The sequence below is a fragment of the Desmodus rotundus genome, chromosome 6, assembly GCF_022682495.2.
Source record: "Desmodus rotundus isolate HL8 chromosome 6, HLdesRot8A.1, whole genome shotgun sequence".
NCBI classification, from domain to species: domain Eukaryota; kingdom Metazoa; phylum Chordata; class Mammalia; order Chiroptera; family Phyllostomidae; genus Desmodus; species Desmodus rotundus.
This window is the reverse complement of record NC_071392.1, coordinates 100,615,340-100,643,259: the sequence shown is the minus strand read 5'-3', so window position 1 is coordinate 100,643,259 and position 27,920 is coordinate 100,615,340. Positions and strand designations below refer to the sequence as shown.

The window sequence follows — 27,920 nt, the reverse complement described above, 5'->3', positions numbered from 1 at the left end:
CTTCTCTGACCATCATCCACCCATCCACACTGTCTAAAACATGACAACTGTAGATAAAAACAGCCTGCCCAAAACAGGAAGAATAAACACTACGCCTAAACAATCGGACAGTAAGACTTTTCTTTTTCTTTTTTTAAGTTGATTTTAGTAAGAGAGAGAGGAGGGGAGGGGGAGGGAGGGGGGGGGAGAGAAACTGCTTTGTGTTTCACTCAATTGCGCGCTCACTGGTGCATTTTTATATGTGCCCTGACTGGGCATCGAACCTGCAACCTCAGTGTACCGAGACTACTGTCTAACCAACTGAGCCAGCCGGCCAGGGCAGTAATACTTTTCAATACAGAAAAGGTGCCTGGCCGCAGGTGCAGCAATGCCACACCTCGCATGTAAGCCAGCAAAACCCCTAACAGGTGCATAACCACAGATGCAGCAGGGCACTCACCACGCACTGCCACAGAAAGAACTGGAAACCACCTTTCCATGAGGAGAGCTGTCCATTACTTCTCAGCCGCTTCCCTGCTGAGTTCCTCAATCTCCCCGTCTGCAGAACAAGAACTCCAAGGCCTCACTGGTTGGCGGCGAGGACAACACGCGTTAATAATGCTGAGACAAGGCGTAGAACTAGGCCGGGCACACAGCACATGCTCAGTAACTTTGGCCATTATCACTACTACCGAACACTAGAAGTCAACGTATTTTAAAAGAGACTGCAGCTGATGTATAGGTACTGAAATGTCCATCCAGGGCGGGGCAAAAGGAGGTTTACAGCTGTATGTGAAACACAGAGTTTACTCCTGTATTATTATTTGTTAATGACCGTATTATCTTCCGTACCGGCAACTGCAAACCTACTTTTGCCCCACCCTGTATTTATGGTTCAGTGGAAAACCAACAAGCCCAGAAATGACAGGACATTTAGAATATGATCGATCACATTTGTGCTTTCGAGCCAGGGACATGCCTCGTACATAACAGGTAGGTTGGTGAAGATAAAACACTTCTCAGGAATCAGTGGCCTATAAAAACATTTCCGTCTCTATTTGAGAGGGTTAACGTTGTAACAGCAGAGAAACCAGCCCGTGTTCTTTCAAAGACATCGATTGTCTCCCAACAAGTCTCATTTATGGCTTAGGACATACATGGGATGGGACAGTTTGAGTCACACCTGTCTAATATGGCCTTGTTTGAAACCAGCGGGTTCAATTAATATAGGGTTTGAACCAGCGACTCAGAAGCACTAATAATAACGTGTTTTAAGAAAGAAAAAAGCCACATATAGCTCTTCTGGCTAAAAGTCTTTAAGTCTGAAAATGATTACTACCAATGCAAAATTTATAAAATGTAAATTTTTGGAATAAAAGAACTATAAAACCTGCGAACTGCATTTTAAAGTCTCTTCAGAGCCAAATACCAAGGATCCGTTAATGATAGAAAAAGAAAGTTCCTGTACAAGACACTACAAGGTGGATTACGAGTTGATAGGAGCCACGCTGTTACCGCTTCAATGTCTTACTTGCTACAAATAACACCGTTTCCAAAGGGAGCAGAGCCTGTAGTTCCCATTAGCTACTTACACTTCTGCATTTTGTGGTGCCGGCTCAGCCGCGCAGTGCGCCATTCACTGACGCTGGTTGGATCTTCGTTACTGGTGGAAAACCTGGGGCGTTTTACAGACACAAGTCTCCCCGGGCCCCTCTCTGAGCGGTTCGCGTGCTTCGCAGACCTCTCCCTCCCTCCCCGAAGGCTGATGCTTTCCTGACGTGCCTTTGGAATTTTGTTGTTCACAGTAAAGTTATCATCTTTAATGAAAAAATGCCTGCTGAGGCGGCTACAGGCCATTTGGTTCCCTCCCGTCATGGGAGGAAAAGAATAACACTGAGCGAGGCTGAAGGTTTTTATTATCACGTCGTAAATGAGCAGTGGCATCTGTCAATACAAAGGGACTCGGAGGGCCCCGAAGAGGAAGCTGCGGTGGGGGGGCTGTCAAGTGACAACATGGATTTTTATTAACCTCCCGGTCCGGCATCTCTTTTCCTATTTTATTTTGCCTCATTCACTTGGCAACATAATAATGCTATAAAAACACCCAAACAGGAAGCTGATAACCATTAGAAACCTCGGGGCCGCCCCATTACCGAGAAGCAGCGAGGGGTGCGACCACAGCCCATAGGCAGGCACCATGTGAGACGTGGGTATGCCCCGCGCTTGTGAAGCTCCTCCGACAGGCCCTGCCTGCTTCGGGTCCCCTTTACACGACGCTTCTGCCCGGGAGTAACGCAGCCCGTCTGCCTGCGCGTTAATGCTCACCGAGTTTTCATATTTGGGTCATAAACATCTTTCACGACACTGGTAAAATGGCCAAGGTGTTTATGAGGTGCAAGAAATGTTTATGCCAAATGCGTAAAAGCAGAAATGGAACCGTTCACAGTTCACATCAAACCCAGGGTGAGCGGCCCCAGTGTGGGGGCAGGGAGGCCGGGGGGGACCAGAATGATTTTGCTGGAAGTTGTTAAGGTGGAGGTCTCATAAAAATGTTCAGTGAATGTTACCAGTGTTCAGGCCTGTGTAGGTGTGGGCGCAGTGCTCTGCCAGGGTGACTGAAGATGAGCAAGGTGACAGGGCTGGCCCTCTGCAGGAAGCACGGCCCCTGCAAGGTGCCAGGGCAGCGCACGGCCCTGCGCGGGCAACACCAAGGCTCAGGTTCGGAAATCCTGACCGTTTGGGGCACGTCCCATTGTCCAAAGACATTGAGAGCCGGGGCATATACCTTGGGTTTCTGCCTCCACAGAAAGTCAGCAGCCCCAGTCCAGACATTTCACCCTAAACCCGCTCACACCGTGCTGGACCTAAATTCGTTCTGACGTGGAGCATGCCCACGACTTCTTTAAAAGGCAGATTTTAAAGTTATATACGGCCCAGAAGATCCTTTTGTCGTGGTGGTGGTGGTGGTGGTTGTTTAAAGAACAAACAAGCAACAACTGCATACACACAGAGAAAAGGGCCTGGGGGAGGTATCCCACACGTCACCGTGGGTTTGAACAGGCTGCACTTTGTATTTTTTGGATTGGTGGTGTTTTTCAAAAAGGGCACGGAGAAATGAAATGTCATGGAGCTACACATTCCAACATATTAGAAAGGAACGCGTGTAAAAACGGGTGACATCAGGAGGGTCTGGAGCGTCCCGGCAGTTCTGGGCTTTCATAACGGTCCCTAGTTACGTGGGATGTCGCCAGCGGGGGACGCTCGGGGGTGGGTACACGGGACCTCTCTGTACTTTTTATACCTCTCATGATCTACCGTAACTTCAAAAAAAAAATTTTTTAAACGCGCATGTATTCGTTTGAAAGTCTAAAAACAAAGATCAAGTCAAGCGACTGGTAAAATCGATGTCTGTGACATCCCGCTGTAAGCTAATGATGCAGGTGGCAGAACAGAACGTACACACGGAAGGTACGCAGCAGAACGGCCCACCTACGCTCAGAGAAACGGTGCCAGGCGGCCGCCACATCACGCCTAGCTGTCGTCGCTGGATGGGGGCCTTGGCTTTCTGGGAGGGTTCTTTTGGGTACGTAACTTTTTAAAAAAAAAACTGTGCTACACATCACTTTTAACAGTATTTGTCATTTCATTCATTGTACTTTTCTGAGGTTGATCTTTCCCCCAAACTTATATATACACACATACATACATACATACATGTGTGTATATATATTTAGTTTTTGCCCTGCTTACTGTTTTGGATAAATCATCAGGAGACTTTTCATCTGGGAGCACGGCAGTAAAGATGGTCACCTCCTCCTTTGGAACCGGCTCCAAGCCCTGTAAGGGAAAGCTGGGCCTGGTATGCCTCGCCTGGCCTCTAAGAAGAAGGGAATTAAAATATGCTGTGGACCTACCATCTGCCAGACACATTCATCCTTCATCGTATTTATTCCTCTAAACAACCTGACGGGGTGAATATTTTTGATTTCTTTTCAGCAGGTGTGGAAACTGAGGCAGTGAGGGGTTAACGGAGGTCCCACAGCTGGAAAGCTGGGGAGCTGGGCTCCAAACCCAGAGAGTGTGGTTTCCTTATCTGGCTCTCAGCCGCTGCTTTATACTGCTTCAGGATGGAAACTTCAGATATCATTGTTGTCCTCCTCCTCCTCATCAAAATGATTTATAAAGGACACATACGCTTCTGCTTTTGGATTATTAACCAATACTATAACCAATACATAACAAAGGGCTCAGAGTCCCATCTGGAGAAGGCATTGAGCAGCTTAGCCCCGACAACCTGGCTACTACTGCCATCAGAACTTTCGACAAGCAAAGCTGCCTACTCCGGAGAACAGCCCGGCCCTGCAGTGAGGTGTGTGCGGGCGGGGCAGGGAGGACCAGCATGCTGGGTGGCCCTGACGCTGCCAGGTCCTCTGCCAGAAACAGAGCTCCGAGTAGGACGGGTGTGCAAGGGCAGAAGTCTCACTGGATCACTTGGGAGGAAAGAGGGGCTGCGTGTGTGGGGAAGAAACTTACAGGGCTTGGTGGAGCAGGAAGCGCTGAAGAAGTTATGGGGACCGCGGTGGGCTGGATGCTGCCGCCACCCAGGGATGTCTGCATCCTAGCTCCTGAAGCCCAGGAGTACTCCACCTTCCAGGGCACAGGGGCCTTGGCAGAGGGGCTTAAATGAAGGATGTCTACATAACCAAAGAGTACTCTGGATGATCCAGGTGGACCCAATATAATCAAAGGGGCCCTTGTACGAGGGAGACAGCAGGTCAGAGCAGGAGAGAGATGTAACAACAAACGCAAGAGGTTGGGTGACGTGAAGAAGTTTCTAGAAGCTAAGAGATGTGGGTACAGTGCAGAAGCGAGAAAGGGAAAAGGGTTTCCTGCTAGAGACCCCAGAAGGAACCAGTCCTGTCGATACCTGGACTTTAGCCTGGTGAGACTAGTTTTGGGGTTCTGGTCTCCAGAACTGTAAGAGTGTAAACTAGTGTGATAATTAACCACGTTGAGCCACTAAATGTGTGATAGTTTGTTACAGCAGCTGCAGGGGCTAGGAATGACCAGGGGAGAAGAGGAGGAGGAGACTTTAATAAACAGTGCTACTGGTTTTGAATTGATTCCTCTTCAATATCTTTCAGGGAGGGAAAAAAAGATAAGAATTCTTTGTGTGTTAATTTTTGTTGCCCGATTATGTTGCCTTACACGTGCCTCCTTTCACTGGCTGGCGGCACAGAGCGCCTGGTTTTTCTTGGATCATACAATTGTGCATTGACTGCAACCTGCAACCACTTCCAGAGGGAAAGCCCCCGCAGGTGGATTCCCGTTTCATGAAAGACCTGGAGCGTAAGGCGGCGCTCGCCTCAGGGAAACCGCACCCCCTCTGGGATGCTGGTGGCAGCAGAGGCCGATCTCCAAAGCCTGTAGCAATGCAAGGCCAAAACTCAGGAATTTTTGCAGGGAGGACGGGACGAATGGAAACACAAAGAGTGGGTGCTTTCTTTCCTTTAAAAAAAAATGACTTAAATGGTATGTACTCCTATAGGCCGATTTAAAATACAGGCAGACAAACCCAAAAGAAAGAAATCCACTTGACAGAACAGGAAACAGAGAGCTGCTGTTGGTATAAATTACATCAGTCTGTTTTCTACGCCTAAATGTACTTCTGTGTTTTCACAAAAAAGTGATAGTTCTGCACGAATCACTTTGTGACTACTCTGTGTGCGAAATCATCATGGACATCTTCTGATGTCCATAAATAAATTTCCTTGAAAGGATTTCCCAAAGGATGAGGCTCTAGGGTGAGATTTTCTGGAACACCTGGGTGAGCGGATATTCGCAAACCTGGCTGAGGACGTCTCAGAAACTTTGACCTGACAGACACGAGGTGCAGCTCAGCCCCAGGAGGGCTATACAGCAGCACGTCCCTCCAACCGGTCTTACCATGGAGCCCTCCCCCTCCGTGTTCGTGAGGAGAAGGCTACGCCACACAAAATTAACCATTTTAAAGCGAACAATTCAGCGGCACTTAGTGAGTTTACCATGCTGTGCAGCCCCCACCTCTAGTTCCGAAACATTCTCGTTACTCCAAAATAAATCCTTGTACTCATTAACAGCTGAATCTTCCTTATCCTGAGACCCCCAAGTTCCTGGCTTTCTGGGCATTTGTTGAGTGAATACATACAGATATGATTTAAGACTATAGGAACGACTCTTTGGCCTTTGCTCTGTTGAGCTACAAGAATACAAAAGCCCACGATGTAAATCCACACTTAGTGATAACCCAAGAGGGTCATCTCTCCAGTCCTGGAGGGGGAAAGAAAAGGAATCTGCTAAGGTTTGGTTTGCTACTAACTTAGCTCCGCCAGACAATGTATTTATGGAAATCAACAGGAGAAGAGGTGATTTTTCCCCCCAAAGCATTTTGGCACATCGTAAACATTTGAGAGAGGAACTGCCTTTCATTCAACATACTAATCATCCTCAGCTCCTAAGGGACCAGCAAATAGTTACCTTGTGTCCTTCTACAAAAAGGTATTTTGGGAACAAACAAGAAGTGATGATACACCTCTATCTCTGGTGGGGCTTCCAGAGAGCCAAACCTTCCGCTGAGCAGGAAGTCAACAGATTAAATTCCTCAGTCGGAGCTTCGCAACCAGTGGTGTAAAGCTAACACCGAGATTACAGGAGTAAAAGGTCCGAAAGGCACAACCAGAAAGAGTTAAAAGTAGTTTCCTCGGAGGAGGACCACTGGGCCTGGCGGGTGAGGCGGGGCAGTCTTGCTGGTCATTATTAGCCCTTCTGCAGTTGATTAATTTTTAACCACCAGCAAGGAATTCTTTCATGTGAAATTGCTTCTTTGAAAAGAAAGAGGTACCTTTGGAGGAGAGCAATAGTAAGAAACCAGGGCTGAGAGAATGTATGAGGGTTCTGGCCACAGTTCGCAGCAGAGGGAAGACCAGGGAGGCTGAGACTTCTCCAGAAGGACCCACAAGGACGGGGGTCACACCGGTTCCTTCCCGAGAGCCAGAGAGTGAGCAGACTTTCACTGTACAGCCCATCATGCTTTTACAATTGTGGAAGGTGCGACTATATTACCTGTTTAAAACATGAATGCTTTGGGCAGGAGAACAGGCCGCAAGGCAAGAACTTTAATTTATTTGCAGCGATTCATTTTTTACGGTTATAAATGTACTAAAATGGATAGAAGCTATACGATGAATCATAAAAGTGAATTATTCGAAGCAAATGTGGCTAAATGTCAACTGTCAGTGAATCTAGGTGAAGCTCATTTTACTATTCATGCAATTAAAAATGATCCCAAATGAAACTTGAGGGGAAACACTGCAAAATAAAAATAAAATGACATACGTACAAGAGGCTTTTAAAAACCCTGGCATTCTGGCCACATCCTGGGGCAATGGAATCAGAATCTTTGGAGGTGGGACGCGGGAAGCAGCGTTTTTTTGAATTCCCCGGATGATTTCAATGTACAGCAAGGTTGAAACGGGGATTAGGTGAGGGTTGTTTTAACTTTAACTTTCTATTTTCTTAATTTTCTGCAAAATAGCTCTAAGACACTTGGAGTGATTTCTAATTTATTTTCAAAAAATCATTTTTAAAGTAATAAGAAAAATAATAATAAAATGATACATTAGGAGCAGGGAAGTATCGTTTACGGAAACACAGTTTTTTCCTCTGAGAAGCCACGAGCGGCTACAGCGTATTTGGGTTGCATGATACCAAAGGGACCCTGTGTTGGTATAATTTTATTTGATCCATTGCATGTACTAAAGTTGTATTCTCGCCCCGCTCCACACTCAGCAACTTCAAAGAGAGGGTAGGGTCAGTTCAACTAGACAGGGGAGAAGAAAGTTCTAGATTTTTCAGTATCTTGGGGAAGGTGGAATGTACTTAGTTTGGATGGTTTAGTTGCATTTAACAAAACCCCCAACTCAGCAGGGCTTGAACAATCAGGTCATTGATTAACTATCTATCAAGGAGTTGTTATTAGGCTGTCTCCAGGGGTGGTGATTTAGTTAATTTGGAAGCCGGGGTTTTTTTTTTTTTTTTTCCCCTTTTCCTTTTTCTTCTTTCCACTCTCTGATTCTCAGCTTGCTTCTCAGGCTGCCTCCCATCCTGGCCCCAAGATGGGTGTAGAGTGCCAGGACTCGGGGGCGGGCAGTGGGGGGACGGGTAGAGAGAGGGTGATACCCAGAGGCAAAAAGTCAAGTCCCTGCCTCGTGCCCCTCTCTAAGGGTGAGGGAAACCTTTCCGGAGGTCCTGTCAGCAGGCTCCCCTTCATACCTTGTTGGCCCACGTTGCGCGTGACTTGGCGGGAGAAACGAGACCGTGGTGGGCTCGTGCCCGCAGAAGGACTGCGTGCGTGCACACAGATGCACGTACGTCTGACATGCACACAGATGCACGTGCGTCTGAAATTAGTATGACAGGCTTTCCATTCCAACGTACTTTGATTTTTGTAAGTAGGCACTGTTTCCCTCTGCAATTTAAAATTATTAACTCACACAATAATTTTACAAATGCCGTATAACAGGCCCTGGTTGGGTAGCTCATTTGGTTGGAGCGTCATCTGATCCGCCAAGGTTGTGGGTTCAATCCCCATTCGGGGCACATACAAAAGGCAGCCAATGAATGCATAAATAAGTGGAACAACAAATCGATGTCTCTCTCTTTCTCTCTCTCCCCCTTCCTCTCTCTCTAAAATCAGTTTAAAAAATGCTGTATAACGAGCCCAAGAACATTTGGGAATTTAGTATGAGATAAAAGACTGCCTCTCGAACCCACAGGCATTAAGATGAATCATACAGTAATGCTAATGGAACAATTTAGTGGCCGTCTAGAAAAAGCATGAAATTGGAGCTACACTTTGAATCATACCCCTGGATAAATTCAAAATGAACCAGAAACTCAAATGGAAAAAACCCAAAATTGTAAAAGCACTAGAAGAAACTTATTGGAGAAACTTAAAATCATCTTGGAGTGGGGGACGTCTTTTTTACTGGGACAATAATTTGGAAACTCTAAAAATATCCATTTGACAAAAAAAAGTACCATAACCAAAGTAAAAAGACAGGAATTAGGAAAAAATAACTTCAACTCACATGACACAGTACAAACTTCTCTAATATATAAAGAGCACCCACAAATCAATAAGAAACAGGCCAAGAGCCCTATAGAGAAACTATAGATAGATGATAATGCACAGAAAAGGAAATGCCGATGGCTTTTAAACATAGGTGTCAACCTTTCTCATAATAGGAAACATGACAAATAAACTATACTGACACATTATTGTTTTAAAAACACATTAGATGACAAATGATCGAAGCGTCTGATAACATGCCATCAGGCAAGAGTGCAGAGAAACAGTCATTCTCATTTCTACCAAACTTACAAACACTTATGGTCTTTGAACCGGGACTCTAAGTCTAGGAACTTAACATACAGACATTGCTAGCCTATGTAAATAAATATCGAATCCCTTATGTGAAAAGTGTTCGTCAATGAGCATTAAGTGTAATAAATAGCAGAAGCTGGGAAACAACCTAAGTGTCCATCAGTAGGGGGCTGGCTGGACACATTTTGGTCATCTGTACAAGAACGAGACCACGTACTCAGGTGAAATGCACTTCAGGGCATGTTGTTTATAAGTTCGGAAATTGGAGTGTAAGCTACCGTTTGCATATCAAAGAGAAGAAACAATGCACGTAACTACCAGGTTTTATGCGCACGAAAGGCTTCTAGGAACATAAATGAGAGACTGGTGGAGCTGGTTGGCACGGAGACTTCATTCCCTCTGTGTCTTGTGTAACTTTTGATTCCGAACCACATGAACTTTTAACCTATCTAAAACAATTAATTTATACTCAGCTCCACTTAAGTTTGTACTTGGCGTTCTTAATTTTTATCTATAGTAATATGTCATGTGCCACAAAATAATCATCGATAATGACAGCTACTAGCTAGCACCCTGTGTTAAGTCTGTTTGCTCATGTTATCCCACTTAATTGTCACCAGATCAGTAATGGCTTCAGGGGTATCTTAGACAGACTTCACAACAGGCTCCCCTCCCCTTTCTTGAGCCTCACCTGAGGACATGCTCATTGATCTTAGAGAGAGGGGGAGGGAGGGAGGGAGGGAGAGAGAGGAAGCGAAACATCGATTGGTTGCCTGTTGTATGCGCCCCGACCGGGGTGAACCCACAACCTAGGCATGCATCCTGACCGGGAATCAAACTCACGACCGTTTGGTCCATAGGACACTCCAATCGATGGAGACTCGCCGGCCAGGGCCAGGCTCCCTCTCCTTTTTCTGTTGTCCTTTTATTGCTTGACCCTCCCACAAACGTTCCAAATACACCTACAATTCAAGTATAAAGAGAGAGCGTATTATGAAGACTCTCAAAACAAGTCCCCTAATGTCCCTTCCTCCTCCCCCCAGCCACACGGCAGCCCTGAGCGCCTCTCATAAAAAACTCTCCAATCATCACCCCTCGCGCACAGAGGAAGAACCCGAAGCTCAGACGGGTGGCGTGGTGTGGCCGCCATCACGCCATTTGTGGCAGTGGGGTCCTCACCCAGGCACGGGACCTCAAAGGTCTCACTGAAATCTATCATTGACATTCATCTAATTTTCTTTAAGAGAATGAACCACAATTTTGTAAAGAGAATGGAGGGAAACCTGGAGTCAATACACAGAACACCGTTTTTGTTTAGTTTCTTGGGACCTCGGTTGTTCCCCTCGTACAAGGGAGCTGGCAGCGACGGAACACCTGGAAAGGAGACGCCCTGGAGCAAAGCGATCATTTCACAGGTTAGGTGCCTGTCCCAGCATTCTGAGAACTGGCACATACGTGGTGCACGTGCACACATGCATGATGCACACACGTGTGCGTGATCTTTTCCCCTCTGCGTTTGGATCTGAGTGAGTTAAAATGAGAATTACTGCCGGAATTAGTGACATTTCGTGAGTATTAAGGAACCTGCAAGTGTAGAGACTCACGCCCCTGATGACCACAGGCTTCCGGCTCTGTAACTGGCTGGGAGAGAACCCAGTTCCCTCCGAAATTCCCAGCTCTCTGCAATAATAGGAAGCCATTCCTTTTGTACTTCCCTCCCCACCATCCAGGGATCAAAGACGGTGGGAAACTTTTAGAAACAAAGGAAGAAGCAAAAAAGCTCACGGATGAAAAGTACACTATCGGCTCTCAGCATCTAAATCTCTTATGAAGTTCTGGTCAAACTCCGTGATGGCTTATTTCTTCTGTGGCAAAGAATCAAACCCCTCTCTTTCACTGTATTTAGGTTTTTAATTTTCTTCAAGAGAAAAAGTTAAATGAGAGGAAAGCCAAGATTTGTGATTTAATCATGTATCTTTCCTTCGTCTTCCATGTCGTTGGAGATGTGTTCAGGAGCACCAAAGTGTCCTTATTCAAATGAGGTGTCTGTATTAAGTGATACATTTACTTAGAAAGCTGATTCCTTTCCATTTTGTATAAACGAAAAAAAATCATTATAAAATATCAGTGAGAAAGTTCATGCAGGCTCGCTGAAGCAAATCTGAAAAACATAGGGCAGTAGAGCTAAAACAAGGCTCAGTCGTTTGCCGTGTGACAATGCGGGTCGTACAAAGAATGTCGGATTTCATGAAGACAGTGAGGGGGCGGTGGGGAGCCACTCCGGCGGTCAGCGAAGCCATTTACAGATGACCTGGCCTGGTGGGACAAAGAAGAGAGAAATCAGGAAAATGAAGGTGTTTCCGTCAAATGAACTTATTCCGAGGATGAAAAAAACAGAGATGTAGGGAGGACGACTGGATTAAAAAAAAAGTTAAAATTGCCATTTTTGGACCTCATTTGCATCTTGTTTCACATATGCAAACTGTAAAAAATAACCACCACATTTCTGAGACAGTTGAACACTGATTGGATGTTTGATGACGTGAAGGGATTGTTGAATAATAACGGCGCTGTGGTTGTATAAAAGAAATAGTCCTTTGGTTTTGGAGAAACACACTGAAGTGTGTACAGAGCCAATGCTACAATGCCTGGGGTTTGTTTCAAGTAACCCGCTGGCGGGCGGGGGTGGGGGGGGTGGGGGGGGGTGGAGCCGGGGTAAGGCTGACGGGAGTTCCTAATGACTGAGGGCTCCGTGGGGATGCCTACACGCATCTGCCTGCTTCTGTATGTATCTGAAAATTTCCATAGTACAGTGCTGTTTTCGTCTTTTTAAAGAGAAACAGAACAGTTTCGACACGAAAAGATTACAGGAGTCCCTTGGGAAAACGAATCAACCGTCTGGATAATTATTTTTAAATATATATTTTTCAAAATTGTCTTCACGATCCAGCACCGAGTTGAATATAAAGCATCTCCCTTGCCCTGGCCTGGAGGTGCAGCTGGCTGGAACGCCGTCCTCTGCCCCAGGAGGGTGTGGGTTTGATCCCTGGTCGGGGTACGTGCGGGAGGCGACTGAGCGAATTTTCTCTCTCATATCGATGTTTCCCTCCCTCCCTCTCTCTCTCCCACTCTCTCCCCCTTCCTCTCTCTCTAAAATCAATAAACGCATCCTCATGTGAGGGCTGAAAAGAAAAAGTTAAAAATAAACCCTACTATGCTAACCAATTTTGTCAGGAAAATTAGCCAAAAGAACACTTTATTTATTCCACAATCCTGTGGAATAAATAAAGTGTTGTCCTGTGGATGTCCTCAGAATTAATGCAGAACTGTCTTCAAGGCCTGTCTTTGGCTAAAAATGACATAAAATGAGCTTATTTTGACAGCTTTTAATATTAATTTGAAGGTAAAGTCCTGATCAGACATTTTTACTCTTATATATTATAGACTTTCGGTTGCCATTCAAAGTGGATTCAACTGAACAATTACTCTCTAAAGAGAAAAGGCATCTGTCAGCTTTTTTGGTTTCTTTTTAAAATAGAAATATAAAATCTAAATGTAAAACCACAACTTTTGTCGCCTAGTTCTTTTTGATATAAAACTTGATGAAGCCGAAACCTGTACACTTGCGTCTATTACCAAATCCTACTTTTACATGAGTGGGGCTCCCCAGCTTTGGCCCACATGGGTTTTATTTTGTGGAGAGTGTTTTATGTTGAAGGGACAACAGCAGTGAGTAACATTGCGACGAAGTCGGCTCTCTGCACCCTCTTTCCGTTTCGTCTCCCTGTGAACTAATGAACGTAACCAGGCAGAGCGCAGGGGTGATGCAAAGCCGGCGCAAAGGGAGGTGGGCAACTCCGCAGGCTTCCGTCCTCGCAGACTTCGTCTTTGCAAAGAGGGGGTATTAAATTCCATTTGTTCCTGTCACATACTTACATCCAGCCATGGATGCAAGGTAATCTTTTTTCTCCCCGACTGTCTGTCCTCCGCCGGCCAACTCCACAGCGAGAGAGCAATTGACAAACTAAAGTATGGAAATGGAATCTTTTGGGCTCCCTAGAGTGACCAATTTTTCCTTTGGGCTCACCAAAGCTGTTCCAACAAGAGCTCCATTGTCCCTTTCAGGGGAGAATAATGGAAAACTTGAAATCTGGAGGTCATGTGACCTCTTAGGAAACAGGGAGGTAGAGTATGCCGCTCAACCCCCCACACCTGTTAACATGTGACATGTTACATGCACTCATATTTCCAGAGGAAAAGTGTGGATTTCTGAGGTTTCCTCATTTCGGGGCTCTGACTCTGCCGTATCAAAGAACCCGCCAGAAATACTTTATCCAAAACAAACATTAAAGCCAAGTAATAATAATGATCATCCCAGTAGCCATCTGCAGAATGGCAGCTGCCCCTTACTGAGTGCGTGATATTTAACCCGCACGGCAACCCTGTACGGTGGGCAGGGCTAGGGAGCCCGTTCTACACAGGAATGAACTGAGCCTCGGGGGCAGAAACTGGCTTATCCAGCAAGGCTTACAGCTGGTTTTCAAATGAAGATTGTTTTGGAGGCTTCTTCCTTAAACAGTGTGCGATTGTCTCTCATCTCTCGTAGGCTCTCTGTCTTTGAAATGTTTGCAAATTCACCAGGTACTTAATTACATAATAAATGTGACCACAAATTACAAACATACTGAAATTATTACAGCCATGAGATTATCAATTTCAAAAATATGGAACAGCTGTAATTGTGGCCAACACGGCCAACTACATGTCCATTCATAGGAGACTGTCCAAAACACTGTGGAAACTCACACTGGAGAATACTATGAAGCCATCAAAAAGAACGAGGAAGCATTTAACAAGCTAATGTGGATGCCCTGTCATGTGAAAGTGCTGTGGTTCAGTGGGTTGAGTGCTGGTCTGTGAACTGAAAGGTCGCCGGTTCAATTCCCAGTCAGGACACGTGCCTGGGTTGGGGGCCAGGTCTCTGGTGAGGCCACCGATCCATGTTTTCTCTTGTGCATAGATGTTTCCCTCCCTGCTTTCTCCCTTCCTTCCCCTCTCTCTAAAATATATATAAAAATATATTAAATATATATTAAAAAAGCAAGGTACAAACTGCTGTCATGCTATTTATTATTTTTACAGTTTCACATGTGTTTATTTTCTTACGGATGCAAGTAATTGCTCAGGAAGGCTACACAAGAAACTGATAAACCAATTTATCAGTTTCAGGGAGGGGAACTGGATGGTTGGGAGGCAATGGAGAAAGAAGACATTATTTATTTTTACTGTCTACCCTTTTGCACTTTCTGAACCTCTAGCATAGGCATGTACAATGCAACCAATTTAAGACAAAAAGTACCCTCCACACTGACAACGTGGAGTGCCTTTCCATCAGCTCAATCATTTCACAGATGGGAAGCCCAAGACCCGGAAGGGTCAGGGGACGCAGGGCCGGCTCCCTGCCCTCCCGGGCATCCCCACGCCCAGGGCCTCTTCTCTGAGCTGCTCCCACGGTCTCTTAGGGACTCGGGGGCAGATAGTGTGGGGCTGAGTGCTCGGAAGAAACGCATCCTTCCTGGAGAGCTGGCCATGGAGGCCCGGAGAGTTCTGGTTATGATCACACTTGACCCAGGTCGGGAAACATTACCCAGACACTGAACAGTGACAGACATCCTTACCGAGTGCCACCTCGTGCCACAGTGACTTCCCACATAACCTTGAACTCAGCCCCTGATTCACAGGCAGTGGCCACCTCCTAGGCTTGCCGCCGCCATCGACTCGGACCTGGACCACCACCGCAGTGGTCTCCAAACCCCTCCCTCGGCTTCCGTGTGAATGCCCCCTCCCCCAATGCTCTTCCCCACTCTTGTGGGGTACTTTTTTTAAAATTCTCACCCAAGGACATGCTTCTCATTGTTTAGAGCCCCAGCATGCGGCACAGAAGGTGGGCAGTAAGTAGGCGGTGAGCAGTCAGTGCCTGCCGGATGTGTGAATGTGACTTTGGAAGAACCCTTGTACTTTGACATGCCCATCTTCACTCCAGTTTACAGACGAGGAAACCAAGGCACACTTTGTCTGAGATCAGACACCGCTAGGTGACCTCAACACCAGTGGTCCAACTCCAGGTGCCCTGCTATTGACCGTGTCAACCTCAAGCTGAGATCAGAAAGGAGAGAAGGGCCCCCCAATTTGTGGCTCCCTACTCCTGTCTGGCTCTCACATTCCATCCCTTTACCTCCCTCTCACTAGAATCAACCTTTCTGTCACGGTAGGTCCAGAGAGTTACGCTAATAAGTAGACCATGCTGGGGTCACTGGAGTAGATTCAGAAGGGCCAGTCTGGTACCCCCAAAGATGAGAGGTGCCTTTGCCATTGAGACAGTGTTAGGCTTGAGTCAGACCAGTGATGTAACATGTGTATTGCATCATAGATGTACATTACATGCACACATACACAAATACTTGCATATAATGTAATACATGTAAAATACACGATACATGAATAATACATGTACTGTACATTCCTCTCTTTAGGAGAGTTATAATGCCCTTACAAAGCAAACCTCTGCAGTATAAAGTAAGAATCTAATCTGCCTGTTTTGAGAGGAAACATAGTTGTGCCAAGGAAGTGTTCATAAAATGCTAGCTGTTACCATTATTTATTTCTGGAAGAGTAAAAAAGGGCATTTGATCAAAGAACTGTGTCCTGTGTCACGACCAGGCATAAACGAGCGGCCCCAGTTCCTCTGGTGGAATGCTTAAATGTGACTGAACTCACCAAACCTTCACACGAGCCCTCGGTGTGTTGCAGCTGTTGCCATACTACCAATGGGGAAACTGAGGCTGGGCAGAGCTCAAACAACTTGCCCAGAGGTCGTGTGTAACCCATGAAGCCAGGCAGCTTGCTCTGGAGCATGCCCTCTAAACCAGGTTTCCCACAATGGGGTCCTCCCCTTAAGCGGGGTCGGCATTGCCTCGTAGGTCATCAGCAGTGTGATTTTTGGGGTCCCCCCAGATCTGCAACATCAGATAGTCTGGAGTGGGTTTCAGCCTCTGGGGTTCCAAGGCCCCTGAGTGACTGATGCTTGCTCACGTGTGAGAATGGTGGCTGGAGTCCTTCCTCAAGGACACCGACTGCTGACTGTCACATGTCCAACAGCTTACGGGCCAGCTACCTGCTCGGATGCTCCCCAGGCTAAACACGGCGCAAGAAGGGCCATAAAGCAGCTCTCCCGGGGCCCAGTGTGAGGGTCAGGGTCAGGCAAGAACGCAAGAACTTTTAGAAAACACGAATTTCCCCTCTCCCTTTGTTCCTGTCCCCTTTTAGGGTAAATGGAGATCCTTCCAAAATACCTTGGTCCAGGACTACTTTCCTGGGAAAAGCAAACTGCCTCCCTTCTTATTATTAAAAAAAAAAATTTTTTTAAATTGATTTTAGAGAGAGAGGAAGGGGAGGGAAGAGAGAAACATCAACTTGTTGCTCCACTTATTTATGCAGTTGTCGGTTTCTTCTTGCATGTGCCCTGACCGGGGATCGAACCCCCAACCTCGGGGTATAAGGATGATGTTCTAACCAGCTGGGCCACCCAACCAGAGCTACACTGCCTTCCTTCTTCAGTCTCTTTGATGATAAGGGAAGTCGCTTCATGGGTCTGTAACGCGGGGTGGGCAGACATTTCGTCTCCTTTATGACCTGAGAGGGAAGGACTGCTATGACCCCATTTTATACCCGGGAACACCAAGGCTGAGCGAGGTCAACTTCCGTGGAGCCATACGATAGAAAGTGAGTGGCAGGGCTTAGACCTGAGCCCTGGACTGAGTGGTTGAAAGTCTGGCTTCTTGCTGTCGCCTCTCGAAGCTGTCTTTGAGGAGTCCCCGACCACTGCCAGTAGCCGCCCCTCATTTGGTCCCCTGCCTCAGCATTAGTCCCGGGGTCACAGCCATCAGAGGCTTGTCCATGGCCATGTTGAGTCCAAGCTCATTCTGAACATACATAGAAACCATTGACCAAGTAATCCTTGACTTAGAAATAGTAGCCTAAAGCCCAGGGAGGCCTTTGGCTTGGTGGTTAATCATCACTTAGCAGTTTAAAAGTAATTCTCTACCCTGGCCAGGTACTCAGCTGGTTAGAGCACATCGTCCTGATACGCCAAGGTTGCAGGTTTGATCCCCGGTCAGGGCACATACAAGAATCAACCAATGAATGCATAAGTAAGTGGAACATCAAATCGATTTCTCTCTCAAATCAATAATTAAAAATTCTCTTTTTACATACTTAAGTGAAAAAAATTACAGAGCCGTTTGAATAATTGGCTACAATTTGTGGGAAAAGACAATTTTCTGGGAGACAGGGTTCAGGGGGAAATTTTATTTCTGTCTTCCAGTTTTGGACTTTTGAACTATGGATATATGGCCATGAAAAGTTAAACGTAAGGGATGTAGAACAACTTCATACTCTTCCATGAATACTCCTTCAAAGAAAACGGAACAGTTAAATGTTATAAACAGCCTACACGCCAGTCTTGGAGACAGCTGACAATGATGATTTTTGTAATAGGACAATAGTTAACGTACCCACGGTGTAGAATTTAATTAGTATGAACGAGTGCAAACACCTGGGCTTCCTCCTCCTTTTCCTCACCCATTCCTTACCTTGGAGATGACTCATTAATGAGTCCATCTGTCTGTCTGTCCACCACTCTCACCGCCCATGAGTGGGTCACACGGCACGTCTAGGTTTTACGGTTTGTCTCTCCACAGTAGTATAGCAGACGCTTCTGCAGGAACATCCCCTCCTTCCCTTGATGGAACTTCATTATTTCCATGTAGCATCCTTTAATGAATATCTACGCATTTCTCCTGATTCTACTGTTACAAATAACGGCACTGTGTGATGGGAATGTAGATGTTGATAGGAACTAGATCACCCTCATTTTTATGGTAAAATTAATTTAGCAAATCTCTGCCCTGGGCAATCTTTCCTTACCTCAATGTTTACTTGCCAAACAGGAGGGCAAGTAATATCTTTCAAAACTCAGCTAACGTTCACAAACACGCACGTACAAAAATGGCTACGGTCAAGGTCATTCCGGAGTCAGCTATAGAACGAAAGTGAACCTCAATGCTGTCAGAATTGATTTCCATATCACAGTTCTCTGAAATCTTAAGTCTAAAGAGAAAGCGAGAGACTGACTTCTAACGCACTTTAGATATAAGCATATAGGTGCATAACTTTACTCAGGTATGAAAAGAAGTGGGGTTTTTTTGATAACAGAGAAAATGAAAAAAAGTACTGCTCAAAAAGAGAAGAGGATAAGAAAAAAAAAAGGTATTTATTGCATCATTGTTTGCCACAGGGAAAAAGGGGACGAAACTTAAATGGCCACCAAGCGGACGTGGATGGGGACTATCAGGATACGTCCAACTCACGGGGCACAGTGTGTAAACAAGGGAGAAGGAGCAGACGCGTGGTGCCAAGTTAGAAACACGGGCAAACCCAGTCGCCAAGGGAGACGAAGGAAGCACGCGCAGCCTGAGTCCTTCACTTCAAAAACCACGAACACCAAACACACGCGTGTGGATCTGCGCACGGGTGTCTGTGAGCTCTGTGCCTGTGGGCACCCAGAGGAGACACCCACAGGAGGGAGCAGGGAGGGACGGCGGGGCCGAAGCAGAGCAACAGGTTTCCCTTACAGAGTGTCCGAGCGAGCGCAGGGCTCTCGTGCTCGCACACACGGGTGTTCCTGAGCGCGTTTTCCGGCGCAGCAGCTCAGATCAACGGCCCTGAAATCGGATGCTGTCAATGTAAACCTGTTTCACTCTTCTAAAGAATAATTTTGTGATTCAAATTTCATCCTTCCTTGGAAGGGCCAGCTGGCCGACTTGTGGCTCTTTCATTCTGCCCCCTCCCCGCCCCCTGAAAACAGTGACTAAACACAGCAGGATATAAATGCACAGGTCCGGAGAAGATGAACTTTTATACCAGTTCTGTGTTTTCAGCTTTCTGAAGTGCGGACCTTACCAATTTCTTTGACCTGCCTCCCCCACCCGCCACCCCATTCCAATGCACGGCGGTGACAAGGCATTGAATTACCAGTTTGTCACTAACGCCATAGGCTTTATTATTCCTTTGAACAGAAGCTGGGCTTAAAAAGAAAAGTTTTTCTTAATAAGTAGCTGTTCATCCTTTGATATGCACATCTGGATCCTGGTCTTATCTGCTGCATGCTAATGCTGCTTCCTGCAGATAATGATAAAAGAACAACTCAAAATAACAAAAAAAGGAATAAAATGGGCCAGATGTCGAAAAAATAAGGAGGACAATGCATATAAAAGCAACTGGATTTTCAATTCCAGAGGAGAATAAATTCTATCAACAATTGAAGTAATCATTTTGATGCTCAGTTGATGCAAGAATTTTTTTAAAGGGGATTAGGAAGAAAAAAAAAAAAAAAAGCAAACATCACCTGACAGCTACCAGCACATTCTGTTAGAAATTAGGAGGGAAATAAACCTAAGTATGCTATAAATCACTGTGGGGTTTCATTTTGCATCTGCCTTGCCACACTGTTTCTTCTTCCCTCCCAACCTTTTCTTCCTTTCCCCCTGACTTAAACACCGTTAATTAAAGGCCAAACTGAAAGACTTTCATAATTTTTAAAGGAATTATAAAGTATTTCAAACATACAGAAAAGTACCGAGAATAACATAAGAAACATCTGTGTGTCCACATTTAATTGCTTGTCCAATTTTTGGAGAGTAAATTTCCTTCATTCAAAGGAGTCCTTCCAAAAAGATGATTTAAAAAAATTTCTACATCCTTTTTGTTCACTGAAAGATGGTGCTCTGCTTCTAAAAATAGTATGAGTTTTCTTAGATTTAGTAATTCACAAAAAAGCTTTCTTCCTCTACACATTGTGTAAACAGGTCAGATGTTTTCAAAGTTAGTGTTCAGGATCAAAGTGTAGAATTGTTACTTATTCAATATACCTACGTGATTTACAGAGATTATATACAGTTACTATCTAGATGTTCTTGGTTCTTTACAACTTCTTTGCAAAAGCAGCCATGGTCGCCCTGCCTTGTCGATTTGTGCATTTAGCATCAGCAAGCCGTTTGGTGGCAGATTGTAACTGATATGTTAATAGACAGGCACATAAAAAGTTCTGCTTTATGTAACTTGCCCCACCAACTGGGAGCCGAGGATGGTGGCGGGGAGAGCCAAGGGCAGAAACAGCCTCTCCATCCCCAGCACAATTGCAGAGGGTGGTTTGGACTTTCTTCCCCAACCAGATGATGTTTGGGAATTGACTCGACATTAGCATGCGGCAGGCATGGGAAAATGATAAACTCCTATTAGCACTGTCATGGCAACTGAAAAAAATGGCTGCTTTGGGGGAGCAAGGCCCACGGGAGAAGAAAAGCAAAGACCCCGTCTCTTTCTTCTATTTGACATCTGTTGTTTAACATACAAAATTGTATTATCACCGACGCCAGTGAGTCAGCCCGGACCAAAGCCTGCCTACGAATTGTTACCCCCCGCCCCCCTCCTCTGGGCCGCTAAGAGTATATAATTCGACCCTGAGCATTTTCACTGAGGGCTGTAAACTCCCTCCCTTTTCATCCCAGGTACAAAGTGTGAAGTGCCTGGAGAAGGTGGGAAGTGGGGAAAAGGGTCTGGGGTGGGGTGGGGGGAGCAGGGGGTCAATTATAAAGCAAAAATAGCGCTTTTTCTTTTGTAGTGCTTTTCTAAAGTATCCGTTCTCTCCCCTCCCACCCCGCACTCCACCCTTCCCCCAGAAGCATTTCTGGGTTTCTCTGAGACGGCCATTTATTTGAGCGGAGCCTGAGACCACAAGGAGAACACAGCTGGAACGGCAGAGAGGTGCGGGGCTGGAGGCTAGGATGGTTATCGCAGGCTCCCAGGGAAGTGCCCCTCCGTGCTGCAGCCCCGACTCAGGACAGGAGGCAGCTTACTTTCTCTTTTGATTTTCCTGGTCCCAATTTTTTAATAAAGCGCCTGTATCACTCTTACAGCCAGCAAAACATCCAGTAAGTGTTTCAAAGGGGGCTACAGAAACCGGTCTTCCAAAGGGTGTCAGGGCCAGTACTCACCAAAATTTCGTATTATCCAAATGCACCCCGTGAAGCAAGGCCTTTGCTCATAAATGTAAGTATATATACCTATTTCATGTATTTCAGTCTGTATTTACACGTGTATGTTAATACCTAATATACATGTGTACTGAAATACTGTACACATACTTTTTAAAGAGGACATTTCAATGAAATGACTTCCCCACCTCTTCACAGCTGGGTGAACAGAACAAACCAAGTAGCATTTTGGGGTATTTTCATGGCACAGCAGTGAAAAGTTTTGTCCGGGGCCACCCTAAAATGGACCAAAGAGCGATGTTCAGGAAGCCCCCAGATCGGGGAAAATCAAAGGCACACACGTTTCTATCACTGCCACTGGTCGTGAGGCAAAGTTGGCAAACGAAGGTGGCAAAGCAGACAGAACCTGCTGGTGGAGCCCCTGCTGCAGCTCGGCGCCGGGGCCTTCCGCACGGTTTGACAGAGAAGCTAACAGGCTTGAGAGCAGATGCAGAAGCCAAAGAAATCAAAAAGGGCCGCGTAAGTCCGGGTCATAACCACAGGGATTTCTGGGACTCACTGTAAACACCGGGGGAGGAGTTTGCTTGGGTGGGGGGTGGGGGGAATGGAGCATGCAGGGTTGCCCAGGACTCATAAGAGGACGTCTTATTTTTAACTGTGGAGACCTCTCTTTGAGGAAGGTATCGTCATCCCCTGGAGAAGTTGTACTCCGACATTCCAGAATGAAGTCATTTCTGCTCCCGACTTCAGCTTTCAGCGCCATCAGCATAATTTCTGTTCCCAGGGTGGGAGCTTTACATTTGCAATTCTAGATTTTTCTTTCTGCTGGGTTTCCGGGCAATCCCCTGCTGTTTCTACATCTTTGCTGCACATCAAATGCGTGGAGCCCTGGAAATAGTCCTGGGATGCTTCCCGGGGGCGGGAGGTGGGGGGTCCTGCAGGATTCCTCTCTTGGCTGGCTGGGATTTTGAAAGGCATACCTTTTTGGAGGAAGGGGCCGTTAGTTCTCTGTGCCAAACTTTCCAGTTCAAGTGCTCGTTCACCTCCCTCCCTACTCTTCTCACTGGGCGTTCAGGGGTGAACTCTGCTTCCTGACAGTCCTCTAACAAAGTCATTGCCACACCTCACGAGTTTCCCCCAAATGGGGGGTTACTCTGGCTTTGCCTGCAAGGCTTTGCTTGCGAGTCAGACTCCGAAGGTCTAGAAACTATACTGATTGCCAAAGTGCCTTCAGTTAAGTGTCAAAGACCAGAAGGAACCGCAGAGAGACGGAAATACGCAATTGACATCGGGAGTGTTGTTCGATTACTCACCAATCATGGCTCAGTGCAAATGTCACCTGTTCAGAGAGACCTTCTCGGGCATCCCGTGACTCCTAGCCCCCTTCTCCACGTGGAGCTGACCTCATTTCCTTGTCTATCACCCGCTTCTCCCCACGGGGACATCAGCCCTCTGTGAGCTGGAGCCTTCTCCCGGCCTCCGAGGTCAAGTCCCAGGGCCCAGGGCAGCGCTTGCACATCTCAGGCGCTCAGGTGGTTTGTGCCGGGGGATTGCATGAGTGGACGAACGATTTGACTATAAAAGACCGGATGTGCAGGCAGGGTCCTGGTCCGGCTCTAAGCTGCCCCGCATGCTGTGCAGACGCTGGAAGGCAGCTCAGAGGGCAGACCCGGCTGGCTGAGGCTCCCTGCACACCTGCCACCACTGCTCCCTGGTCGTCTAGGGGTCAGGATTCGGGGTTCTCTCTCTCAGCACACCTGCCGTGGTGGCTGCCAGCAGCAGCCTTCTGCTCCAGTGACACCTGAGATTTTTTTTTTAATACACATTCATGGATGTGTATTACAGCATTGTTAAAGGTAGCAAGAAACTGGAAACAAGAGGAATACGGGCTGTCACATTCTCACTGTGGAATATTATACAGGCATGAAGCAAAAAATGAAATAAAACTGTGAGGACTGTGCAAAATACTACCCCATTTTGTTAAAACAAAGTGTGATACACTATTCTTGCCCAGGATTACTGGAACCTGGGTAAGAACATGGAATAATACGAAGTCAACTGTGAGGACAGGTTTATGTGGGGGGCAGGAGTATTACTGGGGTGGAGGGGTAGTGGGAGAGTTGGCACAAATCAAGGAAAAAATTAAAACTGGGGTGTAAAAAACATGTATGTTGATGTTTACATACTTATGAAAATGACATAATTACACATGTATGTACACGAACATAAATTGCTATTTTTGAAAATGGGGGATGCCCCTGAAGTGACAAAAGGAAAATACATAGCCTCAAATGTATTTTAGGAGAGAAGGACTGAAAATAAATAAGCTTCCATTTAACTAAGAACTTAGTAAAAAGAGAAACAGGGTAAAAGCAAAGCAACGTGGAAGTAAAAGGAAGTAACTGTGAACCTTAAAACAACAGAAATGTCTTAAAGCTGACATGAAACACGGATGCGTAGTTTGTCACGGGTGAAGGGTCCAGGGATGCTCACTGTATTAGTTTTTTTCTACTTTCCTAGACTTTCTTTTTTAATTTTCCTATTGAAAGAAAATAGGCCAAAAGACAGATTCAGTCAGGTGTCCACCTGAGGGTCATTTACTGCAGGAGGAGGAGACTCAGTCCCCTGGGTGGACAGGGGCTCCTTCCCCATCCTTGGGGCAGCTACATCCCACACCAGCGGTCCCTCATCAGTGGACAATAAACATCGGCAAGGGACACCCGGTTTGGACCCTCCTCTGCCTGACTTCACTCCTCTGCCCCCCTACAGAAGGCATTTGCCAGGGCGTTGTCTCGTCTCCTTGCCTCGGTGGTTGAGAGCACTCTGGACCTGACCTGGGGTCAAAGTCTTAAGAGGGTGAGGGAGGAGAAGACAGGTAAAGCGAACAGGGCGGTACCTGGCTCGGAGAAAGGAGCCGTTTTTCTTCTTGTCTCCCTGGCTAGTGATGCCCAGCCCCTGGATTGTACTCCCACACTTCAGTAGGGAAGTCTGAAATCCGTCTCCACGCCCAATCTTTTATGTAGCTTTGCCTTCTGGTCCGCTCGCCAAACGGTGCAACTCTCTGCGACCCAGGCAGTGGGCACGCAGCCCTGTCAGTGGAAACTCACCAAGGCCCCGGTGGGGAAGGTCGATGCTGACCCAGGGGGTAGCCAGGGGCAAAGTGCTGGCCTAGAAAGCCCCCACCTTACTAGCTCGCTCATCCTGGGCAAATGACAATTTCTCTGAGACGCGGTTCCCTTTTGCGGAAAACCAGAATCACACACTGGGTGTACAGGAAGTGTTCTGTGTGTGTCTTCCCATGATGCTCCTCAGGCCTGTCTTTGATGGTTTGCTTCACCAGGATTTTCTTTTTTAAAAAAATGAAAAACATCTGCTTATTGATTTGAGAGGGGGAGAGAGAGAGACATTGATGTGAGAGAGAAACATTGACCAGCCACCCCCACATATGCACCCCGACCAGGAAACGAACCCCTAACTGCTGGGAGCCCAGGACGATGGTCCAACCAACCGAGCCACACTGGTAAGGGCCACCACGGTTTTCTTAGCAACTTGCATAGTGCCTGGCCTGTAAAGATATTCCGTAAACATTGGTTGACTGACTTATTTACTTTTGTCTTATATTTCAACTTTAGAATGTAAAAGAAATGTCCCTCGCTTCCCTAAGAGATGCTCTTAAAGGTTTACCTAAGGACGTGATGAGAAACAGGATGGCTGGGATGCAGGGGACCCACACCATCAGCTTTAGCTGAGTCCCAATCTCTCTCTGAAGGGCTGTACCAATTTCTACTCCAAATCGCTATTTGTGAGGCCCCCCCATTGGACCACGTTCGTTCTAGAACCTGGCACTTTAAAATGCTTTGCCATGCCTCTTCTTGAAAGAAAAGAATGAAAATCGTGAAGCTGTTAACTTCAGAGCACACCACGTCTTTAAACATTATTTTTACTATTACTAGGTATCGACACAAGTTATGACCCAGATCTCGGCTCAAACGTGTCCTCCTGTGAGGCTGCTGCCGAATCCTTTCGTCCGTTGGTTTCCCCACAGCACTCTCTGGCCCATCTCTCCGTTTACCCTCCATGGATCGAAAGCATCTTTGACTGGGCTTCTTCGGTGCTTTCCCCTCACTGATCTGCAAGGGCTCTTGTCTGTCTCGTTCCTCACGGAACCCCAGGCCTAGTTCGGAGGCTGACCCAGGGTAGAAAGGTAGGGAATACTTACAGAATAAATGAAGGAGTGATTGGCTTTAAGAAAAAGGAAATCCTCACCCAATGATGTGTTTATTGATTTTAGAGAGAGAAGAGGGCACAGGGGGTGAAGGGGTAAGAAAGAGAGATAAACATTGATGCGAGAGAAAAACATCGACTGGTTGCCTCCCACACGTTCCCCAACACGGGATTGAACCCGCAACCTTTTGTTGTACAGGACAATGCTCCAACCAACTGAGCCACTTGGCCAGGGCAATAGTGTATGGGTTTTTTGATGGTGGCAGTGGGGAGGAGGGGAACGGCACCCACATGGTCTGTAGGGAGAGGTCCAGAAGGCCAGTCGGGGAGAGAGGGATCAAAAAGGCTTAGTCCAAAAATGTAACAGAAAAATGAGCAAAGTTTCCCGGAAAAGGAACTTCAGGTGGTCTGCCTCACCGCAACGGCGATGGGCAAATGGAGACCTCTGTACTGCAGAATGTTGCGTCCGTCACAGTGGCAGCGGAAGAACCAAGGGGAAAATGGGACGTGTCCTGTGAGAGTGAGGATGTGAGCCACGCTGCAGGTGGGACTGCCACCTGGGAACGTCTCCTGGGGAGATATCTGGCCAGGACACCCAACTTAAACACGCACACACCCTGCAACCCAGCAGTTCCGACTCTGGGGTTTATCCTCCTGCATCCTTGCATGTGGACCAAGTGATACAGACCACAGAGCTGGCCGTTCTCCGTGAGAGCAAAAGACGGGGGGAGAAAAGCCATCGGAATGTCCATTACGGGGCACTGTGCCAACTGCTCAGAGCTGTGCAATGGAATCATCTGTAGCTGCTGAAGAAGAAAGGCCTGGCATTTATGGAACGTGTCAGGCATTATTCTAGGTCTCGTGTCCTTCATTCAACAATCCACTTCAGGAGCTATTTAGGTATTACCACCTCCACTTCACGGGTGAGGAAACTGAGGCACAGCGAAATGCTGGAGGCTGCCGAGTGTTACACAGCTAGTAGATTACAGAGTCAGTATTCAGTGAAAACAAAATCGAGGTATAGAACAGTCTGTATAGCATGCTCAAACTAGAAGAGAGAGTAAAAAGTGTATGTACACGGGTGTGTGTGTGTTCAGGTGTGTTGGTGGACAGTGGGCCCTTGAGCAACAGGGGTTTGAACTGAGTAGGTCACTTATGCACAGATGCTTTCAATAAATATGTACAGCCCTGTGAATGTGCTTTATGATTTTCTTAGTGCCACCTTCTCTTCTCTAGCTAGCGCTGTACGAACACAGTCTGAAATACCTGTAACGGAAAAAATGTGCCAATTGACGGGGCTGTCAGGAAGGCTAGTCCAATCAACAGGAGGCTATTAGTAGTGACGTTTTCGGGGAATCAAAAATCGTACTCAAATTTTCCACGGCAGGGGGTGGTCGGTACCCCTAATCCCCAAGTTGTTCAAGGATCACGTACATATGTGTGCGTGTACACAGGTGTGTGTGTACACGCCTTTGTCTGTTTAGGAGATCTCCAGAAGGAGACGAGAATCTGAGACTCTCTAACTATGGCTGCCTTGGTGGATGGACACTCGGTTTCTGGAAGAAAAAGGAGGGAGTGAGATTTGCTTTTCACTGTAGAGAATTTGCACCTGCTGAACTTTTGGACCATGTGTACGAGGTATCTCCTCAGCAACTTTAAATCTTTACCTAAAAGTGTTTTAATGAAAATTTAAAAAATTTAAGACGTTTTTAAAGGGAAGGAGCTGGAAGTCCCTCTTACTGGCTCTCTCTGGACTCGTGATCTCCATTTGGTGACCACAAGCACATGGGATGCGGCTGGCCTGGACTGAGAGGAGCCCCGCGTGTAAAATACACAGTGGACTTCAAAGACTTTGGATGAAAAAGAAAAAAGAATGTACAATATCGAATTCATAATTTTTTGTATTGATTCCATGTTGAAATGATCTTTTACCTATATTGGGCTAATAGAATATATTATCAAAATTAATTTCACCTGTTTCTGTTTATCTTTTTGAAAGAAAGCTACTAACAAGTTTAAAATTTCACATGTGGTTCACATTGCATTTCTACGGGACAGCGTGGGTCCAAACCTCTCCAAAGGCCTATTGATAACACAAACGATGTGATTTACATTGCAAAAGGGCAATGCCAGAGACTCCTGGAATCTTCGAAAACCTCTGGCAGGAATTATCATCGCTG

The 27,920-nt window shown here is 46.4% G+C and overlaps 1 protein-coding gene across 2 annotated transcripts in view; it reads right to left on the bottom strand.

Moving 5' to 3' along the window:
* Window positions 1–27,920, bottom strand: part of SALL4 (spalt like transcription factor 4) — a 191,745-nt gene that overhangs the window by 99,382 nt on the left and 64,443 nt on the right. Inside the window, exon 1 of one of the 2 annotated variants that reach the window (XM_045194476.2) lies at window positions 1,572–1,684. The exons of the other annotated variant lie outside the window; for it this stretch is intronic. Within the exon in view, the coding sequence (XP_045050411.1) occupies window positions 1,572–1,615 (44 nt within the window). The 5' untranslated portion in view covers window positions 1,616–1,684. Of the gene's footprint in view, window positions 1–1,571; window positions 1,685–27,920 lie in introns of those variants that run through there. 2 annotated transcript variants of the gene reach the window in all.